Consider the following 20,844-nt stretch of genomic DNA (forward strand, 5'->3'; position numbering starts at 1 on the left):
TGTCACTTGATCGCTCTCTTCCTTTGATTGGGTGGATTTGGTGTCAATAGTATCTTCTTCAGATCCATCCTGGATGGTGACCCTAGTGTCACCCTTTACCCACTTTTTCACTCTCCTTCTCCTGCCAATTCTAGAAGTGGTGGCACCTATAGGGTTCTTCCCTTTGTCCCCTAGTTGGGCTTGGGCTCGTGTCAGGACATTCAGTGGCATGATGTTTCCAAGATGCACACTTAGGGTCCTGATAGTGGCCAGGTTAGAAGTGGAAGCAGAACCACTTGCGCGATATGGACAATCTTTGATCAAACGATCAATCCCACACTTAGTACAAGTAAGCACTGGCATGTCATTAGGCGGTGCTACCATTAGCTGAGTTTGATGCACATGAACCACATTCTTGTTAGGATAGTCTGCTATTTGATGAGGTCCACCGTAACCAAAACAGTGTAGTGGCCCCCTTCTCATATTTGAGTTTATGTCCTTACCTTTCCACTGTACCATGGGTTGGAACACTAGTACTGGCGTGCTATTTTATAAGACATAAAATTCTGGTGCAATCTCCGTGGCTTCCTCATAGTACTCACTATTGATTTCTACCTCATGCACCATTTCACCCTCATCCGATGGCTCCTCAATCAACACTTGGTTACCTTTTATCCTATGATGGTTGTGGCGATAGAGGCAACGTGTCCTATACTCAGAACATCCCTCTTGGTAAATAAGATGGGTTCGTCTGATCTGTAGCCATAGTGATTTGCACTCGTGGTGCTAGCAAGGCCAGTGCCGCTCTAAGTGCCGGCAATTGTGCTACGGTTTGGAATCTTGGATACCTGCACATGGAAGTGTCATGGTTCCCTAATTTCACACAATGAGAATAATAGAGTAAAGGCCTTACTCTTAGTTGAGGGCATTCAGTAGTGGTGTGATTCATTCTGCACATAGAACACCATACCAGATCTCTTTGAGGGTGGAGATGAGCATGCCCATGACCTGATGCTTCTCTTCCATCCTTAAGCTTCAACTTGTCCAGTATGGCATTACTGAGTTCGTCGTCCACAGTCATGTTCCCAACTTACTTGCTCCGAGTTCCTGTGTCTTGGTGACTAGAGACTTGCGAAGTTGTTGTTGTTGAGGCTGCCTTGAATCTTCAGGTTGTGGCAATTCAAGCATATTGTCTTCATATTTGATTGCCAACTTACAACATGCATCTCGAGTAGCCGGTTGGGCTAATACTAGATAATCATGCATTTTGTGATCTCGGACTCCTCTCTGGAGAAGCAGGGCAATAACTGATCAATTAGCCTCTCCTGTAGTTTACATTTTGAATTCAAGTGCTTGAGCTAGGATACATAGTCTTGCATAGACTCATTTTCTTTATGTTTGATATTATGCAGTTGTGCCACAGGGCTCCATTTGTCACCACTTCTTCAGGCAAAGCTTAGCACGAACACATTCTTGAGCCGAGTGAAACTAATCTTATCTTTTGGTTTTAGGGTTCAAAACCATTGATGAGCCTTTCCTTCTAGGGTCAGTGAGAAGGCACGAATCATGGTTACATCACTCACTGGCCCACAGGTTTTGCATGTGGACTCAAAGATCTCAACACGTTGGATCCGGTCCCCATCCCTTGAGAACTTTTGTATAAGCTTGGAAATGATGTGTGGCTTCATTTGGGATGGTCTGGATTCTAGAGCAGTGCCTAGTTCCCTCACCATTCCTCAGCCCATTTCCACAGTCATATTCAGCAAATTTGTCCTTGTGGCCGCATTGAGATCTACATTTGGATCCACCATTGGTTTTTGAGGAGCTACTCCCCCTACCTAGACCTTGTCCTCTTCCTACATTGGCTCTTCTAGGCATTTCGAATCTACGGGTAGGTCCGGCCACCTCATTTTGGCCTAGCTCATTATTAGCAGCCTCCGTCCTTCTTTTTGTAGAATCAAGAGCTCCATGTCGTGCAAGAACATGGGATGATTGATCATTTGCTCTATGTCTTTCTTTGTGTTCAGGCAGTTCTCAACTTCAGCAATTTCCCTAGGTAGGTTGTCCCCTCCATTTTGGGTATCAAATCCCTCCTCCGCTCTTGGCTCTTCATTAATGGATTCTAAATTTGGGATGGCTCCCTCAGCCCTGCCCATTTCCATACTATTGGTGGCATTCCTAAACATTTCTAGTTCCTTGCCACGTGACTAAAATGGATTTATCTTTTCCATTTCCTTTTGTTCAACCCTTGTTCATTTCTTGTTTCCTTAAGCTCAATGCTTGTAGTTGTCACTCTACTTTAGCCCTCTTCAAGTCTAATTCTAATTCCTCTGAGATTGGGAAGAAGACTTGACTGGTCCTGGCCGCACTTTCCATGTCCCTTCTCATCCTAGGAGTTCCAATGTTAGACAGCCTATAACTCAAAGGCTAGTTTAGTACTTCTAGTCTTACACCTTGTCCAGCGCTGGTTGATGGGCGTGCACTCGCAGATTGTGCTTCGTCTCTTCTATGCTGGATTGGAGACCAAAAAATCCCCTTGCTATGTATGTTAAAGATACCACTAGATCTTGTCGGGGAAGATGGTTTTTCTTCCTCTCCAATCCCAGGGATTCGTATCCCTTCATCCATGGACTCTTCACTACTTGTATCAATGGTGGTTAGATTTCTTTGAGCTTAAACACTCAAATGAGTGCTCGCAGAGTGGCCTCAACCAACACTCTTTTGATAAGAAGATCCTCGGTGGTTCGATGCACTATCGTCGGGAATAAGGTCATCTCTGAGGAGTTTGCTAGACCTCAAGTGCATGTGAATATGATTTCATAGGCTAAATCACTACCCCAAATGAATTTTTGTAAGGTTCTGTTGATCTAAATTTTTAGGCTGTGAGACTACAGGTAGCAGTTCACGACGTGAGATAGCAAGAAATGGTTCATGTTGTGAACTATTTTCTGCACTTTCACATGTTCAATAGTTACTTTGAATTTTGCATCCCCGTGCCCTGATCTAAGTTGATTGGGCCCAACTTGCAAATTTTAAAGCACTTGCCTAACTTGAATCCAACTATCTTTGGTTCGTGAACTAGATCCGTTATTACTGATAGTTCACACCGTGAAACCATAGAAAACTGATCACATCATGAAGCCAAATTAATGTAGTAGCTACTCCATGAGTACATATCCATACTCATGCACTGGAGAACATTTGCACCAAAGCCTCACCATCGACAAATTCTAGGTACATCTCTAGATGGGGGGGCCATGGTGGGCGAAAGCCAGGTCAATTGTATAACCCATCGCCTGGAATTTTCCTTTAAATTACAAACCTCTCCAAACGACGCCATAATCTTCACAACTCAATGATTTTCAATCCCTAGTGAAGATCTCTATATTTGCCTCGCCAGTCGACGTAATTCTTTCAATCCTCACCAGCAAGTGCTACTTCAACACAGAGCAGTTCAATAAGAGTCTATATGACTCAATTCTTATACATCGTGAAAATCTACTTCTAAGAGAACTTAAATATGCATAAAAACATAAAAAGCACATGGATAGAAGAAGATAGGATCAGGTCCTACTCAATAAAATTTGACAAGAATCCTGCCACACAAAGGGACATCATCACAAGCCAATTACTTCAAATGATGAATGTTGCTTCAATGAATTAAATGAGAAACTGAGAATCATCATCTCATTCTGATGATTAAGTCTACGTTTCTCCGGATCCTTCTCTCTCTTCTCTCCCATTATTAACATCTCTTAGTGTCCCCACTAACAAAAATCACATGTAACCTTGCCGATGATTGCCAACAACAAATTGAGCCAAAAAGGAAAAAAAAAGGGCTCACACAAATATAAAAATGCAATCATTCGTAAAAGCCCCCCACCCCGTTAGGAACTCCCAATACACCACTAACCTCTTCATTCATTAACTAGCTTTTCTTATTCCTTCTGGATGAACAAAGACCATTGAACATCATTCAACATCAAAGCCATCGATAAAGCTTGTTCATTCTCCCCACACAAAGGTCTTCAAGGCGATCACGCGGATGCGATCGTCATCTCAGGAAGGGGGGAATGTTAATCTAATTCCAAGATTAACAAGCACTACTGCCATTATCATACATTTAGGAGTCACGATAGATACACCAAAGGGTCATACATTCAAGATATGAAGCAATAGTGTCCAAAGCTACAGCTTGGATGGGCGGCCGTAATGGTGTGACGGAGTATTTACGGTAATTCCCGCTTCAAGAGCATGTGGTAGCAAGTTGGGATGAAGTCCTAAGTGATGTACTTCATGGATATATTATGAGAGTAGTCATTGTAATAGCATTAGGCCTTTTATAAGCCTAAAGTGCCCGGCCGGCCATAGTTTAAGTGAGTGTGAACACTTATGGCCATGTATATAAGTGAATTTCTCTCATAATACAACATACTCTCCCATTGTGCAATTGAGTCTTGATTTTGCTAATCCTCTTGCTAATCTCTCTCCCTAATGCATGCTAGTGAGTGTGTGTGAGTGAAGTGAGGTGAGAGGAGGGACGAGGACCCCGCAGTGCAATGCGGCGGTGTGACAACGCTCGCGGGAGATGCGGTGGAATTGCTTCTCAAGGAGTTGTAGAGCTTGGAGACCTCAAGGGTTACGAGCTCGACCATTAGAAAGATCCTCACAATAGTTGCGGTTCACTAGGTAATCTCTTTTTGGATGTGTTTCAAGGAGGGTTAGGGTGAGCCATAACAATGAGTGGATCTCTCATCTCCCTCGCTAGCAGACAAGGATGTTAACTCTTTTCCAGGATTAACAAATGCTACCTCTAGATCAAAGAGCAAAGATGGACACACCAAAACAATGTATAATCAAGCTATGAAGCAAAAATGTATGTATCTATAGCTTGGATGAGCACTTATAATGGTTCGATTGGAATACTTATAGTGGTTCAATGGAATACTTATAGTGATTCCTACTCTACGAGGGCATGTGGTAGCATCAAGCGAGGATGAATTCCTTAATTATGTACTTCATGAATATATTGTGAGATTAAGCATTGTATGAGAAATAGGCCATTTACGAGCACGAATGCCCAATTGGTCACACTTTAAGTGTTAAATGTGTGTCAACACATAAGGCCTTGTATATAAATCAACATTTCTCATAATGTAAATACACTCTTCCATAGTGTAATTGAGGACATTGGGCTTATTTTGGACTCAATTTTGGGCCCTTCTTCTCTAGAGAGAGAAAGGGTTTGGACCAATAGAAAGAAAGCCATCGTAATGGAACTTTTTCTATTTAGATATATTTTATATATTCTTTACAAGGCTTTATTATTGGTGAAGAAATACGAATTGCCTAATAAAATGCTTATATTGTTAGTTTCTTAATTCATATGAAAGTTATGGTTACTGTTAGCTCATTTACTTTTGCACATTTTGGAGGTTTATCTTCTTCCCTCTCCTTTTTTCATATCAAATTAGCTCTCCTCTTGTATTCACTTATCCCTTCTCTTTTTCCATGGCAACCACATGCCCTAGGTGTCCGAGCTCCTCTATTAGAGCTATTATAATATACAACAGTTTTGATGTGGATAATCAAAGGTGGATTCCTACTACCATCTCTATTGGTAGTTGGGTTATGTTGTGGACGAGAAAGAGAAAAAGGATAACAAATGCGTTCATCGGCACATACAAAGGCATAGTTAAAGATTTCAAGTTCTCTGACACAAATAGAAGCATCAAAGAAGTCCTTATACAACATGCTTACATGTACTCAGAGTTGCATTTACAATGTTTACCTAATGGCATCCCACTCTATAGACCAAACTATAAGTGGGTGTTTTTTGAAATGATTTTACATTATGTCTATGTAATGAGTTTCTTTTTTGTATTATCAGCAGAAGTTGTCTTGTATTTGTGTGTACAGATGTATATCCTTCAAACTTGGTAGATTGGAAACCAATAAATAGTATAGTGGGAATCATTGATGTGTTTCATGCTTCTATTGGTAGTAGCAATACAAAGGAAGATCAAGTAGGTGTTTGGCAGAGAGGAGTTTTATTTTATGACATGTTTTATATGGCACCTCATGGTGTTACATTTATGGCTCTCTAAAAGCATCACCTCTTTCTTTATTCGATAGTCCAGAATGGCCGATACCAACTGTAGAAACAAGTGAGTGCTCTAGGTTAAAAATATATCAAGACATGAAAAGATGTATGCAACAAATGTGGCAAGTCGCTAGGTGAAAATAAATGTGTTTATACCATTGCATGTGTTCATCGTTAACTTATTTTATGATGAGGAGGTTAGAAAAACAATGTCAATGTTTATCTGCAAATCAGAGAAATGTTTAGATTTCTTGGATCAAAACTAGGATGTGAAAGAACAAAATGGGGTTACGTGCAAAATCCTACGGAAGTCTGCTATCTGTAAGTCTATGATTGGCTCTCAAAGTTTTATTTTAGCCTCTCATTACATGAGATGGCATTATGTGAATGGAAATCTTGCAGCTATTGATCACAGGACTTGGAGGATGACATTGAAAATCCATTGATTCCATTGAAACTCATCTAACTGTCCTTAATATATGGTTAAACATTTCCCTGCGTCAAGTGAGAACTGACTTGGCAAATGAGGACAACCTACAAGTGCCTGATAATTATGTGTTCAAGTGCAACGACTGTAAGGTATGTGAATCACACTAGCCATGCAAAAGTATACAAATTATTAATATATGCAATTTCATCGTTGTGCCCTAATCTTATTATTAACACATTACTGTGATTTTTGTAAGCAGGTTCAAGGAGAAAAGAAAGGACCATTTCATGTAAAGGTATCACAAATAAGCAAGTTTTCTTGGTGCAGCCAGACTATGTAATAGGAAGCATTGAAACATAGTGTAACCGACTATGTAATAGGAAGCATTGCAACATAATGTACCGGCCATATTAAAGGCATCAAGAAAAAGCTTGTCCAAAATTTTATCTTTTTACATTAGTTTACATTGAAAGAGAAAGTTATATGGCTGTTGAACCGTCCGTTTGGGGAGATGAATTTTTTCCCTGTTTCGCAGCACGTTTTTTAGGGTGTTCTAAAAGAAATTTTGAAAAACTTTGTATGAGGGAGTTGTAGTATTTTTTGAGTACTACAACTTTTTTTCCCTGAGTCGTCCGTGATTTTATCGTCTAGATCCTCAAAAAGTAACCCGAATATAGCTCGTCGTCGTTTTCGTGCTGATTTTTACGATTTTTCGTGGTTTTTGTGCTGTTTTTTGCCTCGATTTTCAGGTCGGATTTTGAGGCTGTTGGTCGGAGGCCAAAATGATCGACTTTGACTTCGGATGATCCTTCCAAAGTTGAAGAGCTCGATGTCAGCTTTCCGATGAGCCCTAGAGCGTCTTCATCGGATATACGGTTTAGGAGATAAGGGTCTCCAAACAGGGGTGTTTTCCGGAGTTCCCCCTTGTGAAACTGGTGTTTCACGCCATGAAACGGTTCACGTCGGACTTTACGAAAAGTTAAATTTGGTTTTTTTTTTCATGCCGAATTTCCGCTCACGTCATTTTAGGAGATTAATTAGACTCTTAATTATAGTCTCCTCTTTAAGGTAAAATTAAGCAGAGAGTCAAATTTCTTTAATTAATCAAAACATTAATGTGATTAGGTGTTTTGATGCATATAGATGCTCTCAAAACACTCAAAAACCCCAATTTCGACTACTCATATGATCAATTTAGACCCCAATTAATACATTTTCTAAATTTTCAACCTCTTGAAGAAGATTAATCACCCTTAATGACAAAAACCAGTCCATTAAGAGAAATTAGTCAAATTCAAGGATTTTTTGATGGTTTTAAGAAATTTTTTGAAAGATTAACTACTCCCAATACTTGCTAATACTCTAATCCAAACAATTTCAACCAAAAACACACAATTAAACTAGAATTAATGATCTTAGATCTATGTTTAAACTAAAGAGAGCTAACATTCACTAAGAATTGCGTTCTCTTACATTGTTTGATGCAAAGGATGCAAACTAAGCCTAATACAAACTATGTGCAAGCCCTAAAAACATGAAAAACCATAAAAATAACAAATTAATCTAAAAATTAAGCAAAAAAAAACATTTTTTTCAAAAACAAAAAGAGAGCTATTCTACACCCAATCTCACACAAATCACCATCAAATCCACATCTTTTTCATGAAAAACCACTGATCAAGATAATAGGCAATGGGTTATACGTAGATTAGAAACAAAACAATGGAAAAAGCCAAGGGATGGCTCCCTGGAGCGGTGCCCAAAATATTATGGCTCACCCTAACCCTCCTTGAAACACATCCAAGAAGAGATCACCTGGTGAACCCCAACTATCGTGAGGATCTTTCCAATGGCCGAGCTCGTAACCCTTGAGATCTCTAAGCTCTACAACTTCTTGAGAAGCAATTCCACCGCGTCTCTCGGGCGAGCGTTGTCACATCGCCACGTTGCACTACCTGTCCTCATCCCTCCTCTCACCTCACTTCACACACACACACTCACTAGCATACATTAGGGAGAGAGATTAGCAAGAGGATTAGCAAAAGCAAGTATACATGGTCATAAGTGTTCACACTCACTTAAACTATGGCCGGTTAGGCACTTTAGGCTCATAAGAGGCCTAATGCTATTACAATGACTACTCTCATAATATATCCATGAAGTACATCACTTAGGACTTCATCCTAATTTGCTACCGCACGCTCTTGAAGAAGCGAGAATCAAAATACTCTGTCACACTATTACAGGCGCCCGTCCAAGCTATAGCGTTGGACACTATTACTTCATATCTTGAAAGTATGACCCTTTGGTGTATCTATCGTGACTCCTTGATGTAAGATAATGGCGGTAGCTCTTGTTAATCCTGGAATTGGATTAACACTCATTCTACAGTCTCAGATTGTTTAATACAATCACTCATCATGCTAAGTCCTCAAATGCTCATGTCATGGGGCATCAACTAAAGATACACTTTTTTTATACACAGTTCCTGGAAAATATATTGTTATAGTATTTTTTAATGCTTGTTTTAGTAATTTTCAAAATTATAAATTTACTAAGTACATATGATTATTTTTTGAAACTTTTACCATAGATAGATGCATGTTAACCAAATATTCTCAAGAAGTTTCATGAACTTTTACCATAGATAGATGCATGTTAACCAAATATTCTCAAGAAGTTTCATGAACTTCTAAAATGATTTGTCTTTTCATTTCTTCAAAATTCATAAATTAGCCTTAAGCCACTTTTGTAGCTTAATTATAAAAATAGAGTTAATGAAAATAAATAAAATTACAAAGTAAGATATGCATATTGATGTCGGGAAGAACCCCGAGGATTCAAAGAAAATTTGAAAGGCAAGTTAGTCAAGACATTTTTGAGGTCCCTCAATTTTACTTTGAGCCATGAATGCCCTAAGACACTCACCTTTTTCAATAAGGGTATAAATCCCTATTTTTTTAAATGAATTTGATGCTTGAAATACCATTTGATGTTCTTTCATAATTTGAAGAAAATAAGGATAGTCATTAAGTACTAAGTCATTCAACCTCAACTTGCTAAAATGTTAAGCACATCAATTGCCTTGGTGTATGTGGCTCATGTAGGAGCATGCATGGCATGCGCATCTTCGTGTGCATGCATACACGTGTACATATACTTGTATATGCCATTAGTGCATGAACCATGAAACAAGACCTAGAATTGTTGAAACCATGAAAAAAGATCTAGAATCGTTAGAATGGCTTATTAAAATGTCAAGATCAAATGGTAACCATTTAATAAAATATGGAAAATCTAGTATGTTAAAGGCCAAAATTGATAATGATGGTGTTGGACCACTCTAAATACTAGAGAAAGTATGCCACTTTAAAGTTGATGCAAGATCGAGAAAGGAAGAAAATCTTTGAAAGGATCCTAATTTGATGCCCTTGAGTGAATTTTGTCATGCTCTTATGTCTTTTCTTCCTTTATAACTATTTTTCATTTTCACAAATGTTTTTATCTTTTAAATAAAGTAATGAACATTACCAAAACTTGTTCTTGTGCTAGAGTTTTATAAAGGTAAATATTTTTCTTGCACATATTTTTAATGAAAGAAAATAGGTGATGACATCATAGATTCTAAAGCTCTATGTAGCATGAAATACAACAAGAAGCAAAAAAACTAAAGATAAGGAGCTCACTTGATAGCTTTGGGAAGGTCATAACACTAGGCTATGATAGCTATTTAAAATAAAAAATTTAAAATATATATGTTTTGAACATGTTCGCATCATGTGCTAACTGGTAAAAAGAGATGGATATCTGAAAATTCTCATGAAAACCTTTTCCTACTTTCCCAAATTGTGTGGTTGGAGGGCATCTAGGGGTATAGGTATACACATGTTTAAAGGTTGTAAAACATATTCAACTCTTTAAAAAACCCATGACATACTTAAATGCTCCTTGAAATAAGCAATGTCTTGAAAATGACATGGTAGAAAGCTGAATTTTATTTTAATTGGTAATATGAAACAATTAAGACATTTTGACAGTTGATCCCAATTCATTAAATTTTCTACATGATCACGTTTCTTGATCCATTAGAATTTTTTATGAAATCAACTTTTTAATCAAAATTTTGGAAATAAGCTATGCAGATTATTAGAAAAAAAGTCATGTAGATTTCATTAGCATTACAATGATACATTACTAATGTTTCAAATGAAGGAATTATAACACGGCAACCACTTCTTTCATTTGGAAATAAGCTATGTAGATTATTAGGCAAAAAGTTATAGATTTCGTTGACACTACAATGATACATTACTAGTGTTTCAAATGAAGGAATTATAACACTAACTTTAGGTTATTATCACAATTTAGTAACTTCTATAAACTACATCAAAGTAAAAGAGAACACACACTCACATTAAAAGAAACCTCTATCATATCTTCTACGAATACAACATTGGCAACCACTTCTCTCATTTTGGCTTGCATATCTTGTAGCCAAGGATATTATTCCCCTATACTTATGTACATAAAGTTCACACGTCCAAATTAAAGGTGGTAAAAGCAAAGAATACACTATAGTGGTTAGATGACATTTAGCTATGTCCTTAGCTAGTGATAACACATGATGTAACATTTTAAAGATAACTCTTAAGTCGTGGAAATGTTTGGTTCAAATATTGAGCTCAAAGATTTTTTATTATTGAATCATTTCTAGTTGGATTCCTAACATGTCCTTACACACCATGCACACATGGCACCAACTCTCTCTCTCTCTCTCTCTCTCTCTCTCTCTCTCTCTCTCTCTTACACACACACACACACACATGTGGAAGGGTAATGAGCAATCAGTTAAATGGGTTTGACTTATGTAGCCATGCCCTTGTGGAGTTGGGGTGATTTCACAAACAAAGAGCTAAGACATGATACAACACCCATGGTCATAGGTGTAAAAAATGTACAATATCACTTGAGTGCACGGGAAATAATTTTTACATACGATTGGTGTGCCATTTAGGATTTATCATTGTATTTGACTTACATCTTGAAATAATCGATGCATGCAAAAACCGTGTTCACACAGTACCTATTTTTTATTATCCAATTCACACGTAGTTGATATGGGGCAGGGTTCGAGAAAAGATAGGTTCGACTTAGCCTAGAACTTATTCAAATTTGTGTAGAGCTTGCCCCGGGGGATTTCGTAACAACGAGTCCATCATGAAGTTGAGGCCACCCAATCATGTGGGCATGCTGCTTTCTTTTGGGTGTGAAATTTGAAAGGGCAAGCATGGTATGCTATTGAATTCGATATCTGTGTAGTCAAAGGACTTAGGACGTAGATGTTTTAGAAGGGTGTAGTATATGTAGTACTACTGTTTGCTTTCCAATGCATGATGTAACCACCAGCCATGGCATTATTGAACGCTTTGGTGATTTTTTGATGATGCCAAATCGAAGCCTTATGATTTCAACATTCTATGCTTGAACGATCCCGTGGTGCGAGATTGAATCTAGGCCATCCAAATTTTTTTGACATAGATGTACGTTCAAGATTCGTGCTGCAGAGGTTTGATAGCGACAAGCGGGAGGGAGGCCATCAACCATTGACACACGCAGAGGCGTGCTTTTTATGTTGGGCTTTTATACAAGTTGTTACAATCAATGCCAATGCGGCTAGCATTTGTGCAGCCTTTAAAACAATCATCACACCACTCAATATATGCAAAGCTAATTATTATAAAAAAAAAGCTAGATATGCATTGGTGATGCAACCTTTGCAATGATAGTATTTATATGCACCAACATAGTGGGCGAACCTTTTGCCAATAATGGTTAGTTCAATGTATTGGTATAGGTAGTAAATAGTTCAATGTATGGGTACTAGGTAGGTGTGTATATATATATATATATATTATATATGTATATATATATATATATATATATATATATATATATATATATGCCCTTGGAAGGCCGGGCACCCTCCCTTGCCCTTCAAAATTGACTGTTTGGTGAAATATAACAAGTTTTTTTTAATATTAGTGTTAGGTATTTTAAAATTTTGCAAGTATTTTATGATCATATTGTTCAAAAACAGTCATGACGAACGTTGGCTTTCTATCGGCTAAGTTGCTTTGGTCTTATTCCATTCTTAGTTGCACACGAGAATTTCACCCGGTTACACACACCCTGCTACTCATCATGCATACACCTGAGTAGCACAAGGGGATACCATCCTTTCAAATATTGGCCACTTTGTAGGCACTAGACAAGCAGTCATGCCTGTTTTTAAGCATTTTGTAAATTTTTAAAATACATAACAAAAATTACTTTTAATGCTAAAAAACTTGTTATAATTCACCAACGGTACCAATTTTGAAGGGCAACGGTGCCTGTCAAAAATGAAGCCTGTTATTACCGGTAGGTCTCAATTCTATATTGTCTTCGCTATAAGGAGTTGATCTTACAGTCACTCCCTTTTGAAGTTTGCCTGTTACCACCAGTAGGTCTCAATTCTTCACTAAGGAGTTGATCTCACAGTCACTCCCTTTTTGAAGTTTTCTTGTTACTTGTTACTGGTAGGTCTCAATTCTATATTGTCTTTGCTAAAGAGTTGATCTCATAGTCACTCCCTTTTTGAAGTTTTTTTTTTTGAGAGAGAAGCTTTTACTTTTTGAAAAAAAAAGACAAAAACAAAAAAAAAGGGGGGGCAATACTCAAATTGAGAACCTCATGCTTTCCTCATCAGCTTGACAGCACCACCCACCTACTGCCACAAAAGAAAAAAATACTGGTCTTTGGTCAATTTCGCCCCTCTACCAACTGCCCAAACAGCCTTCTTCTTCTTCTAGAGTATTGAAAGGAAATCGTTATAATATTAGAATTTATTTATTCATTATCTTTTTATAGGCTACCCCTCCGACAAGGCTCCAGTCACACATGCTTCCCTCATCACTGATTGTTGCGTTGCCCCTCTTCTCTTCTTCAGCTGACCCTATTCTAGCCCCCAAAATAGCTGATGGCGAAACATAGATAAAATGCTTATTCTAATTGTGGGTGATGCTGCCCGCTGTTGTGCAGTGAGAAAATAGCATAACTATGGCCACTTTTAGAGGCAGTGTGGCAGTTAGAAAATGGCATTACTTTTTATCAACTAGATCTAAATCTGGAGCCACGTTACAAGGGCACTGGTGACAGGTTAACCAACTTTTTGTCAACTTTATTGAAGAAAAAGAATAACGAGAGTTTTTTTTGGGAGAAAATTAGAAATTACAACTCAGCCAGAGTTTTTCGCGTACCGGGCTTGAAATCTATGCATGGAAAATGCGATTCAACGCAATTGAATACTTCTAAATGACTTCCAACGCGAAATGTGCCTACTTTCCCTTGCCTCTCTCCCTACTTTTTTATTTATTTTTCTCAAAACTGCATGTGGGATTATACATCGTCACGAATTGATTAGCTGTGTAACTTTAAGTTGAATTTTCCTGTTTTTTACACTTCTTCGCGTGTTCTCGTTTTGGGCTCCCACTTTCACGCTTTCCCCGCCTTGCTGGCTTGTCTCTTGTGAGCGGCAGCCGTCTACTTGGCTATAGAGCTGTGTGGGACCCACAACACACGCACACCCCCCCCCCCCCTGATTTGCTAGGCTTTTCCATCCCTCCTGCTGAATGGCATTCCTCTATAGGTACCCAAACCCATCATCAACTACAACAGCAGCTGCAAGCCCACATTGTGATTTTGCTGCTTAAGACTCTCTCTCTCTCTCAATTTTCTTTGAATCTGCCATACGCTATGCCAGAAGCGTCACCCAACTTGTACGGCCAAGATTGATCTTCCTGCATACAAAGCTTAATTTTCTTGATTAGGTAACTCAATTTGCAAAGGACGGTAGCCCAATTTCGCTTTGAATTTGCCATAGCTATGGCCGACGTGTCGCCCAACTTGTACGGCCAAGTTGGGCAGCTGGATCAGAGCAAGGGGGCTATGGGGATGCCACAGCATTGGGTTCCTGCAGATGAGAGAGATGCGTACATAGGCTGGCTGAAGGGCGAGTTTGCGGCTGCCAATGCCATCATCGACAGCATGTGCCATCACATGCGCACCATTGGAGGTCCTGGAGAGTATGACATGGTGTTCAGCTGCCTTCACAGGCGCCGGCACTCATGGACCGCCTCCCTCTACATGCAGCAGTTCTTCTCTGTTGCAGAGATTGTCAATTCCCTTCAGCAAGTGGCTTGGAGAAAGCACCAGGCCCATCGCTCGTTATCAATGGAAAATGCTGCATCTAAAGAGCTTTCCACATGCCCATTGGCTCAAGCCCAAGTTGAGGAGAGCCACAAAAGCAAAGCTCAGTTGGAAAACACCCACCAAAACAAAGCCCAATTGGAGGAAACCCAAAAAAGCACAGCCCAATTGCAGCAGACCCATCAAAGCACATACCGATTGGAAGAAGCCCACAACAGCAAAGCCCAATTGGAGGAAACCCAAAAAAGCACAGCCCATTTGGAAGAAACCCTGAAAAGCAAACACTCTTCTACATCAAGCAAAGAGGTCAGTGCGGCCATGGCTGAAAAAGCTGCAAGAGAAACAGGGGAGGTAGAAGCATCCCCCACATCGTGCAATGCAGTTTCAAAGTCTGCAGAATCCAACGTGGTTGAAAGTGACAAAAATGCAACCAGTGAAAAAAAGGAAGCCAATTCTACTGCTGCTGATATTTGTATCAGTGACCACCCAAGTGAACAGCTCAATGACCAAGCTAGCCCATTGAAGAATCGAGGTAGCCTTCTCAAAACGTCTGCTTTTATACTCTTGAAGTTCTGCTTCATAAATCTGTCATTACCTTATTTGCCTCCTTGCAGGATCCAATTCCAAAGAATTGCTAAGCATGGAGATTTCTATTGCTTTGGAGGAAGAGGATGATCGTCTAGCTGTGATCAAGAGGTCGATGCAGTTTCACTGCTGTGAACACGTGGATGGGCAAATGGTGAGCTTGTGAATCATACTTTTTTCTCATCACGATATCAACAGCATCACTCTTACTGTGACTATGCTGTTTTTGGTCCTGCATTGCATTGCAGTGCGTTGCAGGACTGTGTTTGTGCTGCTTTTTTTCTGGTAATTGGCCCTTTGGTCAAAGATTATTGTTTTTTGGGTGTGGTGGTTGAATCTAATGATGAATGTGGCAGTCAAGCAAGCTAACTTGGCTTAATGTCAAAAGTGTCATGGCGATCATCCATGTGTTGATATAAGGAGGAAGGAGTCCAAAGCACAGTAACAGGAAATGGCTGTTTCCTAGCCAACAGAAATTGTGTTTCTCCGGAAGCACCATATCCGTTTCCATTTGTGTTTCCCGTTTCCTCATCTCACCTATGAATTTCCCCCACATTTTCCCCTGCTAAGTTTAGATTTTCCCCCATTTTCCTTGCTATCTCTTTCAAATTATGATCTATCCCAAGCTCCTCTGTTTCTCAACTTTTTTCATCATTTCTATTTACATCTACTATATAGTGTTAAAGGCGTGCATTTCCTAGCCGTTTCAGTTTCCTAGTTTCAGGCTATTTCTGTTGCGTAGACACAATCTTTTTCCGTTGCATGATACTATAGTCTGAAGGATATGGATTAACACTTCTTCTACCCATGCAGATAAACAATGGTGAGAGTGTTGAACTATGTGAGAGTGTCTTCAGTAGAACAGAAATCAGTAAACTAATTGAGATCGTACATCAACTCCAAGCTGCAGGAAGGCAAGGAGAACTAGGTAGGAGGTTTCACATTACAGTTTTCTTCCTTCAGCATGTGTGCATGCATATGTGCATACGCACTTATATCCGTATGTACGCATGAATTTATGTATGTATGTGTGAGGAGTACATCTTCGTGATATTTGAGAGCAGAGTTCAGAAATTTTGTATCTGAATTTGCTGCATGGAAGGACAAGTTTTCCTAAGCAAATGCGTTGAAATGCAGGCTGCATGTTCAGCAGTTGCAAGAACTCAAGTGGTGTACCTGATATCATACAGTTTGGTCACAAACTCAGAAATGGGCCAGAAACATGTAAACATGACTGAGCTCTCTTAATTTTTCTTTTTCTTTTTCTCAAATGACATTTCCTTTTCAGCATGCAAGGTAGGTTCAGACTACGGAAGGTTTAATAATTATCAATGTGCTCTAAAATTTGGATGATGCGCTAACCTTTGGAAAGAACAAAACCAAAGTCTAGTTTGTTGATGTGTGTAAAGCAAGTAAGAGATTAAGAGCCATTTCCTTTACAACAGGCTAGCACTTTATTAACACTGCTTTGACATCAAGTAGCCCAGAGATGCTGAGATGCCTCGTAGACTTTGTACAGGCACATCTCAAGATTGACATCATTAGTGTTTGATGCATCATTTTCTGTAGAGACCTCTGGTTTCAAAAGGATTTGATGATGAGACAACCCATAGCATTATGCTCAGGCATGCTTCGCTTGGGCACATGGCATTTGGGACTAGCAAAGCAATTGGGTAGTTAGATAGGCTTTTGAACAATTCAATGAGGGTCACTCCACCTGTGACCTCCACTTAGTTCTCTTCTTTACCCAATGCAACCAACAATCAATACCATCTATCATGTTGGCTTACCAGGACCACCAAAAAAGTGAATTCGTAAAGCCATTTCATTGAACGAACCATGTGAATGACTTGATCGAGCACTTCTCTTTCAGTCATGACCACATAATGATCTCTTCCGAGTGTAGATGAAAATGTCCAGAGTCCACACATGGAGTACCTCTCTGCATCTCTATGGTATTTGGTGTCTTTAGCTGTGGCAATCACACAATTTTTATGCTGCCTGGCAACCTGCTCTACAATGTGAGTCTCTTTGAGAAGATATGTGTATATATAGTGAATTTTATGTTACACCAAGCACGCATCCAGCAGCTGCAGCAAGCAGGAATTGAACCCGCAACCTCACTCTTCGGACTCCGATTCCTTACCAACTCGGCTACACTGCTGGGGTCTTTGAGAAGACATCTATGCACAAGGGACTGAATAGGCCTTGTATCAGAAGGTGCCTGCTGAATTGATGCTCGTCTAGAGCAGTTTAGTGAAATAAATATCGCGCCATCTCATTGTATGAGCTTGGAGTTTCAGAGGAAGCCATTAATCATGCCTCCAAACTGTTGAAATATATGACTCCATCAAGCCCATCTGTCACTTGTTTGGCACAGGACCTCCAACTGTTTGTCTAACTCCACCGCATGTGTTTGCTAAGGTGCTGAGGAAACTTATTTGAAGCTTTGTAGACTGCTACAAACACAGGACAATGCATTGTGTGACCAATATGGTACTGAACGTCTGCTACCCACCACTGGATTTATAATTGAAGAACTGCCATCATGATGCAGTACACTAACAGAATTAATCATTGGGGGTTTTTTAAACAAACCATGACAAATTTACACGTAATGCATGACCAGAGTAGTCAATACTTGGTGTTAACAAGGTCCCCACCCCATTCTCACATTTTTGGCTAGGAGCCAGGGGAAGCCATTGCCGACCCATTGAGAAGTTGGCATCCCAACTTGCCAGTCAACCCTTTCCAATGCTGCTGATATAACATTGGAAAGTGCCGGTTGGAAAGTTTAAGGACACATTGGTTAGAATGCCATATCACGTTAAGCTCGGCCTGAGGAAATAATGTCCTATGTAGATGTTAACGAAGAAATTGTGAGCGCTGCCATAAAGCACAGCTGCACCATTGTCATTTAAAAGCACAGTCAACCAACGCTTGTTGACATGCGCACTCATCAACTTGATCCGGCTCACTCATGTGTACCTATCTTTGCTCTGCTAACCCTATGACATAGTGTTTGAATCTGTTTTCATTCTCCTTTCTTACCATTTTCAAAACGTTGTGGGGGTTTCTGTTTTCATTCTCTTGGGTTCTGACATGGGACATGACACATCATAGTATGAATGGCATGTGCTGTTATGGTACGCGACATGCAAGGCACTACCTTGTTAGTATTGTCCTTGCTCTCCTGCTCCATGCTGTATTTGTTTGGAGTCAGTGTTCTAGTCCACCAGGTGCCATCTTCTTTGAGCAACAGCATGGTAAACAAGTACCCTGTGCTTTGATGAGCTTTATAAAGCACAATTGTTTGGCTGGTTTACATTCTCACCTACATGGGTCTGAATTGTTTTTCCTTAGTATCAACTCATAAGTTGACATGTGGCTAATATATCGTGAATGCTTCTGCATCTTCAATCACAGATGAAATTCAGCCTATTCCAAAATTTTTACAAGAAATAATCAACTGGCTCACCCGGTGTGGCATTCTATCGTCGAGCAAGAGGCCAGATTCATGCTTTATCAGCATTTTTGATGAGGTGCACCCTTGCTTTCATCGTTGTACCATCATGTTGAGTCATTTCTACTAATATGATCTTTTCCCCCATGTATTATTTGGGCCTTGATGACAATCGTGTTTGATATGTTGACAGGGGGATTTTGAACCACCAAACACAGATCAATGTGCTTGGGAGAAACCCTTATGCATCCTTTCTCTGGTGGGAGACTGCACGATGGTTTTTGGCCATTCCATATCCACTGGCCAGCAAGGAAGTTGTAAAGGCCCTTTCCAAGTTGCGCTACCTGCTGGGTATGTATATGACGTAACATGTATGTATTCAACTCCCACAAGTTTAAGGATAGCCACATTGCTATACAAAGAAGTGAGAATAGAGAACAATAATCACGAACAAGGCACCCATGCTGATGATAAATATAAATAAGGACGATGCCAATATAACTAGCTGACTGTATCTCTAGACCAAGCTGCCAAAGTCAAGGACAACATTACCATGTGCTCAACACAAGAGAGAGAGAGAGAGAGAGAGAGAGAGAGAGATTTAAAAGGCCAAAATGACCTGTGAGACCGAATACAATATGAAGACCATGCAAGTCTTTAGCCAAATCTGTGGTCCAGCAAAAGAAAGCATTTAAAAGAATGAAAAATCATAGTAATCATCTAATAGAGCTACGATACCAGGCATCAGATGCATTCACCTCAACTAAAGAGATCTGGTTTAGCTTTGTGTTTCAGCTTGCGGGGGGCTGCAGGGGGTGGGGGGGCATGGGGGAGAGAGAGAGAGAGAGAGAGCTGCATACATATGTGTGTGTGTTAGTGCACAGCATCAGGGTGGAAGAGACCACATAATTTGCGAGATCAGAAGCTTACTGTGCATGTTTAGTTTGACCAGTTGTTATACATTCCAATTCCAAAGTCTAGGCAACTAACTCGCCTTCAGACATGGTGCAGGTCTGTCTTGCTTCTTCAAGAAAACTTTGCTGGGATCTTACAGAAAGCAATACCTGCTTCACCAAGCAGACGAATAACCATAGCATTGGGAAAAGCTCTTAGCACTAGCATTGTGGGATTGAACTCTGCCAGTGCGCCAAGTAAGGCCAAAAATAAGCCTTGGAGGGCAGGAACACAGAATCGGCATGGCGGCCAAGTTCCACTATTCTCTTCTCCCTCTGTTGTTAATGGAACACTCAAGCAAGCCTGCCTGGCTTCAAACCCAGGGATGATACCCTTGCACCCATTGCCACACATGCCTCATCTTATCCCTCAGCATCCATTGCCTAACATGCCAAGCATTCAGCCTCTCTTTCCAAACCCTACAGGAGGTCTAATGAGCCCTTATATGCCTCATCCTGTAATGACCCAAGGATGGTCGGGTGCGCCTAGGGCTTCAAGACTCCATAATACTGGCACAGGTGTGTTCTTTCCATCTACTGATCCAAATGGAGTTTCAGTGCCCTCATGGCAATCTGGACTGATTGTGGTGTCATCCTTTTCTCAAAAGAGCGGTTCCCTTTTAGCACCTTCATCTGCTTTAGAAGTTCGCCGATCTGCACACTCAAGGAGGGCTGAAAAACATGCAGGTCAACTTTCTTCTAATCAAGCAAGAGTAAAAGGAAGCTTGGTATCAGTGGACCTCATAACACCCAAAAGGAAGTCAGAGAAGCATCTAAGCACTACCACTCCATGCCAAGACATTGATGGAACAGGGAATGGGGAAACTGCAGCCAAGTAGACCTGGTGACATTGATAATTGAGATGCAAATGAGTGACATTGATGGTTGAAATGCAAATGTGCTTTCTGCCCCTTTCAAAAAACAGCTCATGCGTTTGAAGCCCATTAGAGTATCTCTTTTAGTAGTCTTTCAAAATGTTTGCTACTCACATCGCACTTCCGAGTCAAATGTTTTTCCCTGACCCATATTTGTAGGAGAGTGTATCATTTCATTCCTGGACTTAACCTGTGGTTTTTTTGAAAGC

The 20,844-nt window shown here is 40.0% G+C and overlaps 1 protein-coding gene across 4 annotated transcripts; it reads left to right on the forward strand.

The window, feature by feature from the left end:
- Nucleotides 1–12,611: 12,611 nt before the first annotated feature.
- LOC147632209 (RNA demethylase ALKBH10B-like) lies at nucleotides 12,612–20,844 on the forward strand. 4 transcript variants are annotated; one of them, XM_086808857.1, is made up of 7 exons: nucleotides 12,612–15,291; nucleotides 15,374–15,498; nucleotides 16,158–16,272; nucleotides 16,482–16,568; nucleotides 18,771–18,886; nucleotides 19,001–19,158; nucleotides 19,819–20,844. In XM_086808857.1, exons 1-7 carry the CDS (start codon nucleotides 14,436–14,438, stop codon nucleotides 20,597–20,599), a joined length of 2,238 nt encoding a protein of 745 aa, XP_086664983.1. In that variant the 5' UTR covers nucleotides 12,612–14,435; the 3' UTR covers nucleotides 20,600–20,844. The 4 variants fall into 4 exon arrangements, with proteins under 4 accessions (XP_086664983.1, XP_086664985.1, XP_086664986.1 ...); XM_086808859.1 differs by having other exon boundaries at nucleotides 12,614–15,291; nucleotides 19,001–19,178; nucleotides 19,808–20,844; XM_086808860.1 differs by having other exon boundaries at nucleotides 12,614–15,291; nucleotides 19,001–19,178.

The sequence above is a fragment of the Cibotium barometz genome, chromosome 14 (genome assembly GCF_041138505.1).
Source record: "Cibotium barometz isolate CiBa-2024 chromosome 14, ASM4113850v1, whole genome shotgun sequence".
NCBI classification, from domain to species: Eukaryota; Viridiplantae; Streptophyta; class Polypodiopsida; order Cyatheales; family Cibotiaceae; genus Cibotium; species Cibotium barometz.